This window comes from Neofelis nebulosa, chromosome 2, assembly GCF_028018385.1.
Source record: "Neofelis nebulosa isolate mNeoNeb1 chromosome 2, mNeoNeb1.pri, whole genome shotgun sequence".
Lineage (NCBI taxonomy): Eukaryota > Metazoa > Chordata > Mammalia > Carnivora > Felidae > Neofelis > Neofelis nebulosa.
In genome coordinates this window covers 215,889,771-215,908,784 of record NC_080783.1, presented here as the reverse complement: position 1 = coordinate 215,908,784, position 19,014 = coordinate 215,889,771, and the positions used below count along the sequence as shown (strand labels likewise).

Here is a 19,014-nt window from a genome sequence, read left to right as displayed (position 1 = left end):
GGCGGAGGAGGGGGCGGCACAGGGGGGGGGCGCCCCCGCCGCCCGGCGCCCCGCGGCCGCCCCTGCGGCGCACAGCGCCCGGCGCGCGGGAGCGGGAGCCGGGGCCGGGGCGGGAGCCGAGGGGCGGGGCGGGAGCCGAGGGGCGGGGCTGGCGGGGTGGGAGGGGCGGGGCGCACCGGCCCCGCCCCCCCCGGCGCGTTTCTCTCCCTGCACTTTAAAGCCCTCGCCTGCTTTTTCTTCTTTGCACAGAAGTCGCGCTCGGGCTGCCCGCGCGCTCGCAGCAGGAACCAGGCTCCAGGCGCTGGCGCCGGGGCCGCGGGAGGAGACGACTTCGCTCCCTGCGGCGGGCGCGGCCCGGGGCGCCCCGGCCTCCTCGGCCCCGGAGAGCGGCGGCGGCGCAGGCGGCCCTCCCTGGCGCGGTAGGCAGAGCCGGGCACGGGCACCGGGTGGGTTGGGGGTCCGGGCGGGGTGGGCGCGGGCATGGCGGCGGTCGGGGACTGAGTGGTGGGCGCGGGGCTGGGCGCTGGGGACCTGGTGGGTGAGGGTCCCGCGGGGAACCCTCCTCTCGCCACAGGTCCCGGGCGAGGGGGCCGGGGCGCCGCCCAGCGCCGCTGCCGCTGCGGACGCCTGCGGGTCGCGGCGGCCCCGGATCCCACCTGCGGGGGCGAGACAGGGCGGTGGTCCCCGGCGGCCGCGGCCACCGTCGCGCCGGGGGTCGAGGCTCAGCTACTGCAGACCCGGGGAGGGGACCCGGACGCGCAGCGGCCCCCGCCGACTTCCAGGTGCCGGGGCGCCCCGGGGGGGGGGGGGGGCTCTTGCGATCGCGACTGTCCCCGCGGTGGAGGCGGGGGCGCTGACCTGCCCCTCCCACACGGGGGCAGCGCGACCCCGCTCCGCGAAGTTAGTTTCGCTTTTCCCGCCAGTCGGGACCCGGCTCTGCAGCGCGGCCCTTACTGGCCCCCTCGGGGCTCCCCCGCGCCCTGTCCTCCGCGCCTCCCCCGGGGAGCCCGCCGGGCGACACCCCGGGCGGCGCCGCCCTCTCCGCCGTCCTGGAGCCGCCGCAGCTTCTCCCGGCAACCAAGGGGGAGCCAAGGGGGAGCCGAGTGTTGTGTCAGCAAATCGATTAAAACAGAAAAACCAGAGCAGTCTGGGTGGGTCGGTGGAGCCGCGGGATGGCTCAGTCTGCGCGCCCGGGGTGTGTGCGACCTGGTAGTTGTCCTGTTCAAGTTCAAGGCAAAGGTTCCTGGAATGTTAACTGGCCCCTGGCGCCGTGGCTTGCCCTGATGGGAGGCTACAAGAGTGTGTGTGTGTGTGTGTGTGTGTGTGTGTGTGTGTGTGTGAGTGTGGTGTGTGCCTGAGAGCGTGTCTGTGTGCGAGAGGTCTGGTGACAGTGTGAATGTGTGTCTCTGAGCCTGCCTGTGTGGGTGTGTCTGAGGGTGTGTCCGTGTGAGATTAAGTGTGTGTCTGCACTGTGCTTCTGGGTCTGTGTGTGTCTCTGAATGTTTCTGCATGTCTGTGGGTGAGTTAGAGCATGTGTCTCTGCGTGTGTGCCTGGGGTGAGTGTGAGTGTGTCGGTGCGGGGTGAGTGTGCTTCTCTGCGAGTGAGGGTGTGCATGCCCCCCATGGTAACCTGGCAGTGGGGCTGCTGGTTACTGAGGGCTGGTTACTTGACTTCCCTTGCTTGGTTCCCAAAAGTGGGCTGTGTGGGGACCGGGCACAGGGACACCCTGCCGGTGGTGCCGGCTCGGGAGGACCCAGGCTCCTTCTCCCTCCCTCTCTTTTTCTCCGACAATGAGCCGCACGGTTTGGGGGTGAGTTGGCAGGGGCTGCTTCCTGAGTGAGTAATATTTAATTAAACACGCCAGCCTGTAGTATCAGAAACTGGTCATGAGCTGAGTTTTAACAGGTGGCCGTGGTAAAACAACGCCATCCCCCGGTGACTCCAGTTTGGTGTCTTTGGCAGAAGTCTCTCCCGGGGTAGGACAGCTGGGGAGGAGGCCCAGAACTTCATCCCCGATTATTGAGGACAGCGAGCAAGGAAGGCGGCGGTGGGGGGGGGGGGGGGCGCTCCTCCCTTCTGTGTCCCATCATCCGTATCTGATACTGCCCCTCTGGGTGGTGGAAAGTGCTAGATTAAGCATGAGAAGCATAGACAGGCATCCACGCACCCCCCCGCCCCCCCACCTTGCTAAGGAATCATGGAGCTGGGGAAGCCCTGTCTTACTTGCAGGGCATCTGCGTAGGCCAGCCTTTCCCTTCCCAGCAGAGGTCCAGAGAGGGTGGCTGGCTTACGCAAACAGCAGACCCAGGGCTGTGGACGGTCTCCAGACCCCTGGCTGTGGCTGCCGGTTACTGCCTCCCGTGCTGAGGTCACGGGCCAGGCACCTCGTAGCTGCCCAGCTGTCAGGTGATGGGCCCGATTAGATCATTTTAAGCACTTCTCGTTCTCTTACTGCTTTTTCTTTTGCAGACAGCGCTTTACCCAGTAAAGAGAGGGAAAGACAGAAAGAGAGAGAGAGAGAGTGTGCGTGTGTGTGTGTGTTTGCAGATGGGGAGGTGTGGGGTGGCCTAATGCGATAACTTCACAAATCCTTTTCTTTCCCAGCCTGGCTACCACCAGGGAAGCAAGAAGAATAAAAGCCGTGGCCCATGGACCCCAGTGGTTCTGACAGTCACGAGCAGGGGCAGATCTGGCTTCAGGGAGGTCGGGGCCGCGGGGCGATTGGTGGGGGCTGCGGGGCTCCTAGGAAGGAGTGGTCCTGCCAGGGGCCCCGGGTGATGTCACTCTGTTGCTGGGTGAGGCTGCCTTCCTTGGGCTGCTCCAGCAAGGCTAAAACCACCCTTCAGTGGGCTCCTGGGGCTGCCCTCTAAAACTCTGTGGACCCCTGGGCAATCGGCATAGATGTTTAATTTCTCCACTGGGGCCTGGGAATGGGCTGGGGGTCCAGCCGGTGGAGGCCAGCGCTGCCCCTGCTCACTAAGGGCGATGGGGTGCTCTCTGTGCTCTCCTCGCTGCGCCTGGTCCCTTCTTGGACCTTCCCTCTCCTTGGGGGAGCAGAGACTTGCCTGCCGATGCATTTGCACATTCAGCAAAACCTCCGACTCTACAGCGTTCAGAGTTTTGTCCAGAAATTCCACACCGGTTCCTTTCAAGAAACATAATGCTTTCCCTTTTCCCAGTTATCTGATAGAGGGAGTTCCTCCTGATCTAAGAGTAAAAGTCTAGCTCATAGGCAGGTGCCGGGCATGTGCTACTAAGTGCTTTACAGGCGGGATGTTATTGGAGATGATGATGATGTTGATGATGATGATGGCAGTGATAAGAAATGGTTTTGTAGAACATGCTGGCACGAGGCTGTGATCTGAGTCCTTGACGCATTAACCCTGTGCTTTTCCTAAGAACCCGGGGCAGCAAACTGGTTTTCCTGGGGTTGGAATGGCCACATGACTTGGCCAAAGTCTTGCTGCTACTGGCTGGTGGAACAAAACTCTAACACTGATTTTGGTGCGTAAGCCTTTACTCAGCACAGCACGCCACTGCCATCACCTTAGCCTTTTCTCCAAGAAGCGTGGGCTATTTTTTTTTGTAAATTTTAATGTTTATTTATTTTTGAGAGAGAGAGAGACAGAGCGTGAGTGGGGGAGGAGCAGAGCGAGAGGGAGACACAGAATCCGAAGCAGGCTCCAGGCTGTGAGCCGTCAGCACAGAGCCCGACGCGGGGCTCGAACCCACCAACCGTGAGATCACGACCTGAGCCGAAGTCAGACGCTTCACCGACCGAGCCACATAGGCGCCCCTGCTATTTTTTTTTTAATGAAAGCTTTTTATTATGATGGAAAATTTCCAACACCTACCGAAGTTGGGAGAAGAGTATAAGGTGCCCTCACCAGCCTCAAGGGTCAGCACATACACACGCCCACGCTCACACACGTGTGCACGCATCCACACGCACGTCTACATACGCGTGTGCACACTCAGGCTGGACCATTCTGAAGCAGACCTCAGGTCATCTGTAAGTAGTTCCTAAGCGTGAAAGGGGAAATATCAAGTCTCATAGAGGTGGAGTGTGATTCCCTGGGGGCAAGTCGGGGGAAGTGTATTCCTCCCGACTTGGAGTTGAGGGTCCCTCCTGGCTGTGGCAAGGTGAGGACGGCTCACTAGGGGATCCGTCCTGTTGTCCCCCAACCCCAGAGTTTTGGGGAAGCCTCTTGCTTGTTTTGTGTTTTAAAAATCCTGTTCATTGCTCAACATGACAAATGAATCAGTCCGCTGGCCATCGGACAAACCACATCAGCTCCCCTGGGCCTCCCGTGGAGACGGGGAGGAGACCCTGAAAGACTCAGCCCTGCTTTGCCCCCCACCCCGCACCATGGAGGCTGGGCCTCGTGCAGGCACGGGCGTTCGAGATCGCACCTGGGTAGCAGGGGACGTGGGAGTCATTTGTCAACAAACATGGTGCCCGGGCCAATCTTAAACCCAACCTTGACCATCTTGAAGTCACCGTGCGGGTGACGGACAGGCGGAGAAGTGTGGGGGCACCTGCCACCCTCGGGGTGCCTCTGGGAAAATGAGGGAGGCACCGGGTGATCTGGGCCCATGACTCCGGGCATGTGACACGTAAATGCCACACGGAGGAGGAATCCAGGGTCTACCTGGTGACAAGGTCCTGACAGCTGTGCCAGCTGTGAACGGCCCTTGTCAGACAGGCTGCTTGTGGCCACACAGCTGCTGGCTGTTTGGGGGCCTGTGATTATTCAAAATGCTTCCTTGTGTCTGTGCATCTGTTTCCTGCTGGTTGAGACGGAGGCTGGCGGTGTTTTCAAGGTGAAATCCACAGGTTTGAGAGCTGTTTGGACATGCCGATGTCTGTCAGCCTCCTCGCTAGTTTGGGGGGGGGGTCACAGTGGGTGGTGACCCCATAGCGAGGGCTGGGGGCCAGGGGCATGGAGGTACCTTGCACCTGTCCCAGGTAGAAATGCTCTGTGGATGTGTCGGGACGGCAGCTAGGCCTGGGGCTCTTGTGAGAGGCCTGGGCTGAAGTAGAAACTTTGGAACCTTCTTTTCCAAGGGGTTACTAGAAGAGATTCTGGCATGAGCCGAGGCATGCCTGGGGTAGAACCCTCGTTCTGGCATTTTCTTCTAGAAACAGGGTCCCCGGGCCCCTGGCTCCCTCCATTCTGCCTCCGTCTCTGCGGGTTTGACTCCCAGCGCGCCCTCAGTTAGGCGGGGTCCTGCGGATTGTCCTTCTCTGACTGGCTGGTCTCGGGGGTCGTCCGTGTTGTAGCCTGCCTCGGAACGTCCTTCCTTTTCAAAACGGAATAATCCTCCATTGTATGGATCGGCCACATTTTGCTTATCCGTCCATCGGTGTCAGTACAGGGTGGGGGCCGCAGAGCCAGACGAGGGGCTCGAATCCACAAACCGTGAGCTCGTGACCTGACCTGAGACCGAGAGTCTGATGTGTAACCGACCGACCAAGCCACCCAGGTGCCCCCCCGCTTGTAAAAGTGTCCCTCCCAGAGGGACACTTGCTCGCGGGGTGTTCCCGTGGCGGGAGGCCTGCCTCCACCTTCCACCCAGAGTCCCAGCCAGACACACGTTCACCCTCTCGAGGCACCGCGGGCAGCTGGCAGTTGTCCTGCTGGACAGCCTGGGTGGGGGGTGGGGTGGGGTGGGCAGGGGCAGGCCACACGGGGTCTCGCTCACCGCTCTGTCCCCAGCGCTCAGCGCACACAGTAGGCGTCTCCCAGGTACCTGTTGGACGGGTGAGTGCGGGCAGGGCTGGCGGTTCAGTGGTTCCCAGCAGGGCTCAGAGAGACCTAATCTGGGCTCAGGGGCGGCCTGGACCCCGGCTTTCCCTCAGAGCGTCGGCCCCCCTGACTGTGCGGTGTGACAGCCGCCTCATGGGGTGGCCGTGAGGTTTCAGGGCGGTGACGTGCATCAGCACTGGCCGCAGTGCACAGCCCCGACATCCTGAGGGGCTGGTGGCTTCACTCCCCACGGACTGTGGGAGGTCCAGAAGTCCAAAACAAGCCGTCTGAGCTATTTTGGACTTCTTGTCATTCATTCTTTCGCTCAAACATTTTTAAGCCCCTACGTGTGCGGCCAGTCTACTGGGCAGAGGATCTGAAGGAAGGGGGGGGCGGGTCTCACTCTCAGAGACCTGTCTGTCTAGTGGGGGAGACCGGCCTGTCTCCCCTGATGACCTTACCTGGGCGTCGCGGAGAGGGTGACAAGGAGAGGGCAGGGGGAGGCGGGTGGGCACCCCAGGTGGGAGGATAGCAGGTGCAGGAGGCGAGCACGGGCTGGCCTGTGGCTGGGGTAGGGCTGAGTGAGGCTGAGAGGCCGCAGGACGCCGGGAGGGGCCTGTGGGGAGAGGGGCCCGGGCGCGGGATGCTTCTTGAACATGAGCTCTGACTTGGGCTCCTCAAGGCGGTGGCTGAGGGCCTCGGGGCAACTCCTCGTCTGGGTCTGTTGTCTTTACCATCTCAGCCACGGGTCCCTAGAACCCGACGGCCTCCTCGTGGTGGACGCTGTTTCCTACGGTACTTTGTCTGGCACACGTTCACTATAAATAGCCGGGTTTCGACCACAAAGAGCATCTGGGCACAGCAGAGCTGGTGTGGGAAAGAAACTCGTTTTCCTCTGGTTCAGACGGGAGAGGTAGAGATAGATGGAGTGTTGGGGACCCGAGGGTAGGCAGAGGGGCCGGGCTTAGCGCCACCAGAAAGCCCAGCTGGGCGGTCTGGACGAAACGGAGGAGGAAGGGCCCGCAGAGAGGTCGGGTTGAAGGGCTGGTCTCAGAACTTCAGGTGCTGGGCTTGGTGACCACTGGAGGCTGGTGGGAGGCCGGTGGTCCCGGTGGGCCCTCCGATGCCCCTTGTGCGTATAGTTAGTCCTCATGCCGTCGGTGAGGCCTGTAGGGCGGTGCAGCCCCATTTTACAGACGGGAAGACAGACGTTCAGGGCCACTGGGGCCTGAGGGGAGGAGCTGGGAGCCCAGCCCCGCAGCCCAGCTCCCGGGTCTACACCCTCACCCGCCAAGCTCTGCCATGAAGAAGGGGAGCGGCGGAAGTGAGTGGCCAGAGGGGACAGGCTGGAAGACTGGATGTCACCGTGGCCTGAGAAATTGACATAGGGGGCCACAGAGTGACAGAAGGGACCCCGGGTTTGTGGGGATATGATGGCACCCGCAGCAGAAATGGGATTGGCGGCCCATTGGAGAGCCCTTAGCCGCAGGAGGCCCCTTAATATGCTCTGCGATACTGACTGCTTTTTTTTTTAATTGAGGTGAATTCCATACAACCTAAAACGAAGCATTTTTAGTTCTCAACATTTTTTTTCTTTTTTAAAACATGCTTATTTATTTATCTTGAGAGAGAGAGAGAGAGAGAGAGAATCCCAAGCAGGTTCCACACTGTCAGCCCAGAGCCCGACGTGGGGCTCGAACCCACGAACCGTGAGGTCACGATCTGAGCCGAAATCAAGAATCAGACTGTTAACTGACAGAGCCCCCCCCACCAGGCACCCCACATTCCCACCATTTTCATCACCCAAAGGGAAACCCCGTAGCCGATGGCTATCCCCCGCCCGCCCCCTCCCCCAGCCCCCGGCAGCCAGCAGTCTGCCTTCATCCGTCTCTCTGGATCTGTGTATTCTGGACATTTCCTATAAATGGAATCATCGACTCTGGGACCTTTTGTGTCTGGCTTCTGGCTAATTACGTTTGGCGTGGAAAGTTCAGTGTTTCCTGAATGGAAGCTGCGTTTCCCTTCCTGGCTCACGTGGGGGCCGCTTGAAGGTGGGGGTGGTTCTGTTCAGACAGCTCGTCTAAAACATTCACCTAGAACTCTAAACACCTGCCTTCCTCTCCGCATCCATTGCCGCCCAAGACCCAGCCACCGCCCTCCTGCTCCCAGCCATCCTTTTCATTGTGTTAAACTTTTCCCAGTGATCTTTTTATTTTTTTATTATTTTTTTTAATGTTTATTTATTTTTGAGACAGAGAGAGACAGAGCATGAACGGGGGAAGGTCAGAGAGGGAGGGAGACACAGAATCTGAAGCAGACTCCAGGCTCTGAGCAGAGGCTCTGAGCCTCAGCACAGAGCCTGACACGGGGCTCGAACTCACGGACTTCGAGATCATGACCTGAGCCGAAGTCAGACGCCTAACCCACTGAGCCACCCAGGTGCCCCATCCAGTGATGTTTTTAAAATGAACACCCACTCCCTTCTCAAAGCCCATCAACAGGGACATTGCTCTTAGGGAAAATTCCCCAGATCCGTGATGTGGCCTTCAGGGCATGACCTGGGCCTCAAGCTCACTTTGTGCAGCCATCCCCCACTTCGCTCAGCGATGCCCCATGTGTCCCCACGCGGACCGGCTCTGGGGCTGGGGGGCCAGTATCTCACAGAGCTTTTTCTCCCCCACCCCAGGCCACCTGGGGCTGGCGGCTGTTTCCAGAATGGATCGCTGACAATATAATTTGGTGCCATTTTCAAATCCTGCCGGCCCGTCTGCCACCAGAGCCGCAGCTCTCGTGAGTCACGCTTTCTCCTTCCCTCCCAGTGGTGGCTGAGACCTGACCATCGGGCCCCAAGGGGATGGACTGTCTCTGTCTCGTTTGAGCTAGGACCCAGAGCTCTAGAGCAGGGATGCCCTGACGGGCACACTGTTTGCTCTGTGGCCACCCTTGGCTGGGTCACCGGCACTCCAGCGGCGGGCCCTGCCTCGGGACAAGACCTGACCTGTCACCGCCTCGGGGAACGTTGGCTCTTCCGTCCTTGGAGCCCCTGACAGCTTCCTCCCCGCCTTTTCCCTCCCAGCCTCCGGCCAGCATTTCGGGGAGGTCGTGTCCGCTCCTGTTCTGCTCGAAGTACGATCTTCCAGAAACGGTGTTAACCTTTATCAGATGGCTGCTGTGTGTCAGGCCTGAGGCCCCTGCTGCTATAGACCGAGTTCTAATTCTTCAAACAGCCCTAGGGATTAGGTATGACCTCCCCCTCAACAGAGGAGCAAAGTGAGCTTCAGAGATGTTTTCTAAGTGGCCGGAGGGGACATGGCTACGTGGGTGACATACAGCTGGCCCATGTTCTTTCTGCTCTGGTGAACACGCTGACATGTGTAACACTTCCTGTCGCCAGGCGTGACACTGGAGTCGTGCGAAGCGGCCCTAAGCCCTCAAGCGTCTGTGACGGAGCAGGTAGAGATGACAGGTGACAGGCCTGTGCAGGAAACACTGGCCAACCTGCCGGGGGTGCTGGCTGGGCACAGAGAGCCTCGTGTGACTGTGCAGGAGCACTGTTCTAGGCTGGGGGGGTGGGGTGGGGTTCGTGGTAGGGGGCAGGGAGGTAGAGTGACCCCAAGGAGGAGGGGCTGGCCGTTAGGAGGAGGATCACGGGAAGCTGCTGTGTAGCAGGGAGGCCCCGGATGCCAGGCCCAGGGGTGGGTAGGAGGTACCCTGGGCCTTACCCCACCCCAGTCACCCCAAAAGCTATTCCTAAGAAGGACGGATAAACTAGAAATGTTTGTCTCCATCCGCCTCTTCATTGAACACTCTGGCCAGGTCCTCATAGGAGCCCCAGTCAAGGCCCTGGTCCCTTTGCCTGGACGCTCTGGGGACTCTCCCGGCAGACCATTAACCATCAGTAGCTTGGCTGCAGGTCTGGCCAAGGCTGGAGTTTTTGGCTGGCGTGGTGCTGCCCCGTGGCCTGGACCTCTCCTGGGGCAGGGCAGTGGGGAGGCTCCGTGAGGCTTCTGCACCTGCCGGGGCTCCCTTCGGGCCGCCCAGGAAATGGGCCGTGGTGGAGGGATCTGTCTGCTAGGCCGATCCCAGGGGGCCTCATGCGGTTCTGACATAAAACACAGGATTCAGCGGATGGCAGTTTTGGGGCAGGGGGAGGTGGGGGGAGCGTGCCAAGGTCTTGGGGCACCGACATGGCTTTCTGGGGTACGAGCCCCTGGACAGATCGGGAGGACCTGGGAATCAGAACCTCCTTGCTTAATTACTCTGAGGACGGGGGGCTTGTGGGGGGTGCAGGGGGAGACGCGTGAGGGTGTTTGCTTATCTGAGGGTCTTGGCGGTTTGGAGATTTTGAGAAGCCCTAATGAGAAAGGTCACTTTGCATTTGTGAAGCTCGGAAGAATCACCCTAAGGGGCAACACCAGTGTGAAATGTGTTTAATTATGCATAAATTATATCTAAATGTCAGGGTCCCTTGAAACAAACTTCATCTTCTTTGGAGAAATGTGATGTTCAAAACAATAGGGATTTCCCCGCTCTCCTGGTTCTACCCTATCGGGCCAAATTTGGGACCCCAGGGTCCCAGCAAGCCTGCCTTCCTCACCACCGTGTCACCCTCGGGGGTGTCCAGACAGCTCAGGATAAGGCTTTTTTTTTTTTTTTAATTCCTTCGTCATTCAGCCAATACGCACTGAATGCCGGTGCTGTTTCGCTGTCACGGTGTCTCCCCTGAGGGAGATGCCCGGATAGCACCGACCCAGGGGCCATGTCTGAGCCTAGTGCTGAACCAAGGCCGGGTCCCCCCATCCCCCAGGGTGTCTCCCCACTCCTGCCGTTTTGCTTCCGTGTCAGCGTTTACGTGCGTTATTTTCATGGAAAATTTGGGGCACATGCGGGAGCCGAGGCTGGTGTCGTGAGCCCCCCATCTCCGTGACCCAATGCCACGTGACTGCTGTTCGTGCGTCTTGTTCATGTTCACGGGACACGCTGCTTTCTGGAAAGGTCCTGCTTTCCAGGGGATAACCTCAAAGTCCCAGAAAGGGCCGGATGCGGATCTTGTGGCTTTGGACACCACATCCCCTGGCTGCTGGTTTCCCTCAGAGCCTCGGGCTGCGCCAGAGTGGGGAGACGGTCATTGGAACCAGAACAGGCTGACTTTGATCTTTTTTTTTTGTTTTGAGGGGTGCAGGGTTCTGTGCAAGACTTAGCTTTGGGGGAAATTGTTTGAACTGCTGAAAATAAGCTTAGAGGCCACTGTCCTAGAAGCAGACTGGAAGTGGTCTTCTGTCACTCCCTCCGCCACCACCCCCCACCCCCCACTCCCTGGCCCGACTGCCCTTTCCCCAGAACATTTTGGTGAACCGGCAGGAGCAGATAAAGGTCAAGGTCAGGGGCCAGGCAGGATGGTTCTGCCTGAATTGCTGGGTATCGGGCACCTTTTGGGTATTAGGGATGTGACCTCTGTTTTCTTTCTGCGAAGGTGGGTTTGGAGCATCCCTGGGGAACCTGATAACGTTGCTGTATTTGGGCAAAGTAGAAAAATGGAGTTGGCTTTCCCTCCTTCAGCCAGAGAAGAAGCCAGCACAGAGATACAGGAGCCCTTGTGATGACCAAGTTTCTGCCTTGGTGTAATTGTTCTCCTTGAATTTTTAAAAAGACAAAAGCAGGGAGAACCCGGCTTTCCTGGGTATTAGAGCGGGATACTGTCTCTTCAAGGCTCAGAGTGTATACAGCAGGACTTAATGCAGGATTCGATCCGAGCAGTCTCGCTGAGATGTAATCCACATGCCATGCAGCTTACCCATCGTGAACGTCCGCTTTTTAAAAAACGTTTCTTGGGGCGCCTGGGTGGCGCAGTCGGTTAAGCGTCCGACTTCAGCCAGGTCACGATCTCGCGGTCCGTGAGTTCGAGCCCCGCGTCAGGCTCTGGGCTGATGGCTCGGAGCCTGGAGCCCGTTTCCGATTCTGTGTCTCCCTCTCTCTCTGCCCCTCCCCCGTTCATGCTCTGTCTCTCTCTGTCCCAAAAATAAATAAAAAACGTTGAAAAAAAATTAAAAAAAAAACAAAACAAAACGTTTCTTTGTTTATTTTGAGAGAGAGTGTGTGCGCACGTGCACGTGAGAGCCAGGGGAGGGCAGAGAGAGAATTCCAAGCAGGCTCCTCGCTGACAGCGCAGAACTCGACCTCACGGACGACATGGGACTCCGTCTCACGAACCGTGAGATCGTGACCTGAGCCGAAATCAAGAGTCAGATGTGCGACCGACCGAGCCCCACAGGCGCCCCTGTAAATGTCCACTTTGATGATTTGTAGTGACCGTACAGTCGGGCAGCCAGCAGCCCCATCCTGGGATTCGTGACCGCTCCCCGCGTCAGGGGCTCTGCAGGCGGGAGCCAGGGTACGAGGATTGCGGTTTTGAGCCCCGTGCGTGCTGGCACCCGTGTAGGAAGTACAGTCACGGAGGTTTTTTGGGTAAGCAGCTCGTGAGCTGCGTTTTATGAGAATTGGACAGTCTCGTGCCTCGTCGCTGCACTGACACGGCACGATCCTGGCAAGCACCTGCTGACGGCCGCCTGGGTAGAATTTGGGGCTCTGCGGAGGATGTGAGGGGGAGGTGACCCACAGCAGTGTGCCGGTTGTCCAAGGCTGGGTGCAAGGCTGTGCGTGTCCCCAGTGGACTGTGCTCACTGACCACCTGTGCCTCCTGGGTTTAGACCAGTTTGCTTAATGTTTATTGAGCACTTACTATGTGCCAGGCACCATGCTTGGCACTTTGCGCGCCTTAACTTATTCACTGCTCCCAAGAGTTCTGCTGAGCGGTGTTGGTTATGCCCATTTTACAGATGGGGAAACTGAGGCACGAAAAAGTCAAATAACTTGCCTGGGGTCACACAGCCAAGAAGTCAGGCTGGATGCGGCCCCAGTCTGGGCTCCACGAGGCCTCTGAGCACGTGGAGGCTCCTGATCTGGTGGGATGGGGCGTGGGTCCAAAGGCAGCAGTCATTAGACTGCCACATGGTGTTAAGGTATGTGACATGGGCGTGCCTGGGGTGCTCCCGGGGGGATGAGAACTTTCTGGAGGAGAAAAGCCTTAGCCAGGTGAAGGGGAGGGTGCAGGAGGGGCTCCCAGGTGGGGGAGGCGCCAGAAGACAGACTGGGTGGGAACTGGTTCGCGTCAGCCTGTCCCTCCTGTGTCTCGCCGGCCAGCCCTTAGCAGGCGATCCGTGGAGACTGAATGAAGTCTTCATTCAGATGGCCATTGGAGAGTCAAGAAAGCAGAGATCCTGAAGTTTGTGTTTTTGCCTTTAGGAGTGACCCAAACAACTCGAAAATGCCCTCAGATGCTCACTTCACATTTTCAGTGTCTCTGCTGGGCTGAGAGTAGATCCAGCTGTGTCCGCCAAACCCTACCTCCCCTGCCCCCTCCGATCAGCAAAACGGGTGGCCAGCCGGGAGAGCTGGGGCTGGGGGGGGCTTCCGGTCCTGCAAACAGCCGTCCTGGAACCCTCCAGAAGGGCCTGCTCAGCAGGCTGCCCACCTTCTGCACGTCCAGGGGGCGAGATCCCAAGAGGGAGGCCCTCTTGGTTCACAAGCCAAAGGAGAGGGAAGAAATCAGGGAAATGAGGGCAGGGCCCCGGACACCTGCTTCTGTTCTTTGTCTAGTAAATCGCGTAAAGAAGTTCAGAAAATTACTATCTCATCCCCGAGTTGCCCTCGGCCAGACTGGGGTGTAGTTCTTCTTACATCGTCTTGTTTTTCTCCAAGAAAAATCAGCCCGCGGCATTAGACTTTAATTACCTTCCCTAGGGACACTTCCTGTGGATATTTCTAGTGACAAGTGGCTGAGGTCACGCTCCTACATAAAATTAGGGTTTTAAACTGGGTCACAAACTCAGATACCCCCAGGGGCGAGGAACGAGGCCCTAGGAAGCACCCAGTGGAAGGCGATGCGGGGGGGGGGGGGCGGGCTGTGGCAAAATAGAGTGCGTGTGTCCTGGGTTAGGGAGTGGCCTCTTGCCCAGTGCCCTGGGGTCCAGTGCTCTGTAGCGTCCATTTCTTTTCCCCCCTAACAAAAGCCAGAAATCCAGTTTTTTTTTTAATGTAGGCAAATAACTTAGTGAGTTTTTTTTTTTTTAAGTTTATTTATTTATTGAGAGAGGGAGAGAGAGCAGCGGAGGGACGGTGGGGGGGGGGGGCGTGGTGGGGACAGAGGATCCCAAGCAGGCACCACACTGTCAGCACAGAGCCTGATGCGGGACTCGAACCCAGGAACTGTGAGATCATGACTGAGCCAAAATCAAGACTCAGCTGCTCTAATGACTGAGCCACCCAGGTACCCCTGGGTGTTTTGTTTTGTTTAAAGAAACAACACAGAATAAAATGTCTGAGGCCTCCCTGTACAGTGGAGAAGGCAAGGCCAAGGAGCCGTGGGTCGCGGAGACTGGGGCTCAGGGCTCCAGGACTAGACTCGTCCCCCTGGCCTGTTTCAATATCACCTCCTCCAGGAAGCCTTCCCGGACTCGCCTGCTGAGAGTTAACTCTGAGCCCCATCTTAGAGGGGCTCCCCCCGCATCCACCTCCTGGGCGAGGCAGCAGGGCTGGAAACCGACTCCGCAAATTCCACTGCAGCCAGAGGGACAGAACCCGGAGGGACAGAGCCCTAGAACAGTCCACCCACTGTCGCTCCCTGACGAAAGGCACCCTACCTGCTCAAGAGTCCACATGTGTCGCTGCCTATTTGGTGCCAGACACAAAGGACTCCACATAGACTGGGTGATCCTGACAGGTTCCGTTGCCCCCATTTTACGGATGAGGAAACTGAGACCCGCAGAGATTCACCTGACTAGATGGGGCGGGATGTGAATGCGAGTCTGATCCCTGAGCCAGGGCTTATAGAAACCATCAGGTCTCACAAAGTCGGGACCGGTACGTAGCCAGAAAAGCGTGTTTCACCCTCGACCTGGCGTGAACAGACTCGCCCTCGCGTTCAGCCACTCCCAGGGCGTCACCTGCAGGTTGGGGGACGTGGCGTGCACGAGGGGCCCCCCGGTCCCCTCCTGGATGGGAACCTCGAGAGCACGGGCGGCCCCACCTCCACCGCGGAGGGGACTGCTCCGCCGTTCGCAAGGTTGCTGACTAATTCTCTTTGCAAACGGTTCAGTTTCACATGCTTGAGTTTCCAGTAACTGCGTGGGTGGATTTGTTTCATTTAAGGGGAAAACAAAACAAAACAAAACATGGAGGGGGTTTTCTTTCCCAAGAAGAAGACTCACCAATTATGGGTTGAAGTGTGTGCGGCTCCGGGCACCGTGGTGCGGTCCCTGCGGCCAGCGGGCCCCTTGGCAGGCGGATGCCGAGGTGGAAATCGCTTAGTCATGTACGAGCAGGGAGCAGGTGCGGGAGGTCAGAGAGGTGCGGCGGGCCCGTGTGCTCTCCCCACTCAGCCCTGCAGACAGGGGAGGGGGAGGGGGACTAGGACTGGCGGGGGAGGGGACAGCCGGCCTCTCCCGCCCTGGGGCTCCCTGCACCTCCCTCCCAGGGGTCTGGCCTGGGAAGGGGACACTCCCCAGCTGGACCGGCCTCCTGCTTCAGGTGAGTGGGAGCTGGTGATGTGCCCAGGCACGCTGGGGTGAGAGGGGTCCCCAGGGGACTGAGCAGGGGTTTGTACGGGGGTGGGCGGGTGTGGGTGTGCACGGGCTGGACCAGATAACATTAGCTGCCGGTTTAGCGTGAGCCCTGGCCCAACAGGGCAGACTTTCCTGTCGGCCTTGGGCAGGATCCTGGGGCCTCAGCTGTGCCGGGTGTGACTCCTTTAGCTGCCGGATGGTGAGGAGGTGCAGGCTGTGTGGCCAAAGGGCTGACTGATGGAGGGGCACCTGAGGGGGGCTCGGGGAAGTCGCCCCTTACCAAGCCATCGGGGACTCTGGGTCTCTTGGAGCCCCTAGGCATCCCGCCGCCCTGGGGGCACGAGGACATCCCTATATGACATCTTTGGTTCACGGGCTCCTTCTCTGGAGCAAGCCACGTTGGGAAACCGTGTTTAGTCTGGGTGTCGGGGCTGGAGCAGTTAGGAGCCCGGCCTGGGAGTCAGGTGGAGGTGGCTGGAGTCTTGCTGCGGTACTTCCTGCCTCTGCGCTCTGGGCCTCAGTTTCCCATCTGTGAAATGGGGGTGTAAAAGGACCTCATGGATGGAGTGAGTTGATATGGGTTAACTTCCAGATACTGTCCTTCCCATAACTGGGATCCAAGGCCCGAGATGGGATGGGGGGGCCTTACTTTCGATGTGCCTTCCTGCTCCCAGGAAACGTGGCTTGGATTTTTATCATCTTTAGTCCTGGCCTTTGAGAACTTGCCTTGTGTGCTCTTTGGAAAGGAGGAGGGCAAATGTACTGAAAACTCCCAAACAATATCATGTTAGGCAGAGGGTAATAAAGGCAATGAGAGGTGAGCAGAGTTCTGGAGTACTAAGATGGGGCTCAGAGTTAACTCTCAGCAGGCGAGTCCGGGAAGGCTTCCTGGAGGAGGTGATGTTGAAACTGAACCTTACAACGTGTAAGGACTGGAGAGAGAGAGAAGGAAGGAAGAAGGGAAGAGACCTGTCACTGGTGGAAGAGGCCGTCCGCCTACAAAACCGCCAGGAGAGCAGATGGTTCCCAGTGTGTCGTAAGCCCTTAATAGATATCCTCAAAATCAACGATTCTGGGATTTTTAGTTTAGGTATCTGAGAACTTATTTTTATAGTTCTGTTCTATTTTAATAGATGTGGCTCAAAGAGGCCAAGTAATTTGTCTGGGATCCGGGTTGGAAGCCAGAATCTAAACTCCTTGCCTTCCCAGGACAAGGGGTGAAGGGGTAGAGGGTGTGTGTGTGTGTGTGTGTGTGTGTGTGCGCGCGCACACGAGATGGAGATCTTCAGGTCACCGTGTGGCAAAAGACCGTTTCAAAGCCATATGCAACTGATTTCCTGTGTCGAGGGGACCGATTTTTTTTTTGAGCCCCTGAAGTTCACAGGTTTCGTGCATGGGTGCTTTTAATTCTTCCCTGACCCTCCTCCCTTTTAATTCACCCCACGTGTTTGCCACAGGCCCGTGTGTGCCAGGCGCTGTCCCCTGTGTCCTGGCCGCGGAGCGGATGGGAAACAAGGACACAGGCCAAGGCCTAAGGGGAGTCCCAACCCTGTGTACTTGCCCTTGTTGGGTTTTTAAGCCCGTGCTATTCTGGAACTTCCCAGTGCCCCGGGCCTGCCCTGGAGAGCCCAGGCCGGGTGAGACGGTCTGACTCGGGCGTCCCATGGGAGCCAGGGGAAGCGGGGTGGACGGTCTCGGCCCCTGACAGCCAGGTGGGGACCACAGGAAGCCGCTGCACTCACTCCCTTTCCGGGCAGGTTCTGGGAATCTGCGGCACGGGGAGGGATGGTGTTTCCTGTGGCCTGGTGAGGGAGGGGCTGTGCGCCTGGGCTGACAGCGGGTAAGGGGTGAGGCTGGGCGTGGGCACCTGGGGGCCGTGCAGAGCAGCGGCTTAGTCGCCTCCACTCCGGTCCCTCCCAGCCCGCGCTGCCTGAAGCGTAGGCGGCACCTCCAGGCTGCGTGGGGACAGGAGGCGGGACGGAGGGCAGAGTCCTGCACCTGTGGCCCACGCCGAGCTCCTGCCCTGTTCCTCGGTGCCGGGGCCCCACCCTTCCGACCTCCGCTCTCAGGCTCCCAGCGTCCGGGGAAGACCTTCTGAGTTTCAAATTCTGGCTTCTGACCTAGACCCCGGACAGATCGGCTTTCTAGAGCCTCAGTTTCCACATCTGTAAAAACGGGCACCAGACTCACCTTGCAGAATCGCCCCAAAGACTACACGGAGATAGTGTGGCCGCTGTCTCCTGGGCTGAGAACCGTTCCCCTGCGGTTGGGGTGGCTCACCCAGCTCGGTGCCTTTGCCAGACTCTGGACGCAGCCGGGCGGGTCAGGCCTCCGCCCGTGAGGATTGGCCGTCCCCGGTCACTTGAGCTGGCGTTACAACACAGTGTGACCGGTGCAGGGAAAGCCAACAGGAGGGACCCCTGGCCCAGGACCCCTGCCTTGGGGAGGGCTGTCCTGAAGCAAGCCCTAAAGAGCAGATAGGGACCAGAGAGGTGGAAGCCGAGGGGCGGCGCGAGGGGGCGTGGGCTTGGGAACCACCGCAGCCGCGGGGTGTTCACCTTGCCCATGAACACGCCCCGCCCCACCAGATCAAGGCTCCACCTGGTGCGCTTACCCCCCTCCCCTCCATCCGGAGCCTTGAAGTTACGAGGACAGGAGGAGAGATGGGCAGGAGGGATGAGGACAGTCCTGGGGGCCCTCCTGCTCCACCCCCTCCTTGGGACCCCACTGAATCGAGTAAAGGAGGAGGTGGAGACCATCTTGGGTTGGAGGCTCAGTGAAGCCACCAAGCCTGCGTGGCTCCTGTGGAGTGGGGAGAAGTCCTTACCGTGTCCGCCTGGAGCTCGGAGAGGCGGCCCCAGAGGTGGAAAGGGGCAGAGGGGTACTTGGATCAGGGTGGCAGGCAGCGATGGGTTTTACGTGACTCTGAGGTGTGGGCTCCCTCGGGTCCTCAGTGTGCCTGATGTGGTTTGGGTGCAGTGGTGACATTGACAGGGCCACCTCTCGAAGGGCTTTAAGTCACTGTCAAGCCTGGCGGTGGGAGATGGGACGGCCCGTTTGGAGAGAGCTCCCGAGTCCATACCTGGTGGTCCTGTGGTTGCTTGGGCTGCTAGGCTCAGGTGGGAAGCCTGTCCCCAAGCCTCCAGCCCCAGACCTCCCGGGAGGACCCTAACTAGGTCTAGCCCTGGGCTGGCCACCTGCCTGCCTGGTCCCGGAGCCAGAGGCAGGAGACGCTCTCCTTTTCCAAAAGGCTATACTTTCGGTGCCACTGGGTCAAGTGACTTCTGTTGTGGCAGCCAGACTCACCTGTTCGGGACAGAGCCAGAGTCCCCTGCTGGCAGGTCCCCATGTCCAGGTTGGTGTCTCAGTTTCTGGGCACCTCCCACCCCCCGCTTTGGTCTCTCTGCCTGCCTCTCGGGTTTTCCTAGCAGAAACTTCCTTCTGCAAATATTTACTGAGCGCCCACTATGTGCCAGCCATTGTCTAGGCAGAAACAAGACAGACTGGAGGGGGATAATTAACCATTGTTGTCTCTCTCCGCGAGTTGGGTGCATCTCTCTCTTGCAGGCCCCTCTGCGATACCTCCTCCCTCCCTTCCTCCCTCCCTCCTCCCATGAGGCTTTAGCTTCCTCTCACCTGTCCT

General features: G+C 58.9%; 1 protein-coding gene across 2 annotated transcripts in view; it reads left to right on the top strand.

Moving 5' to 3' along the window:
• Positions 1 to 231: 231 nt before the first annotated feature.
• SPSB1 (splA/ryanodine receptor domain and SOCS box containing 1) overlaps positions 232 to 19,014 on the top strand; it is a 68,510-nt gene continuing 49,727 nt past the window's right edge. Inside the window, exon 1 of one of the 2 annotated variants that reach the window (XM_058719186.1) lies at positions 232 to 419. Coding sequence is in view for 1 of the 2 variants with exons in the window: in XM_058719185.1 (XP_058575168.1) it covers positions 14,982 to 15,336 (355 nt within the window). In the remaining variant the exon portion in view is untranslated. Of the gene's footprint in view, positions 420 to 14,787; positions 15,337 to 19,014 lie in introns of those variants that run through there. The other variant, XM_058719185.1, reaches the window with a different exon arrangement.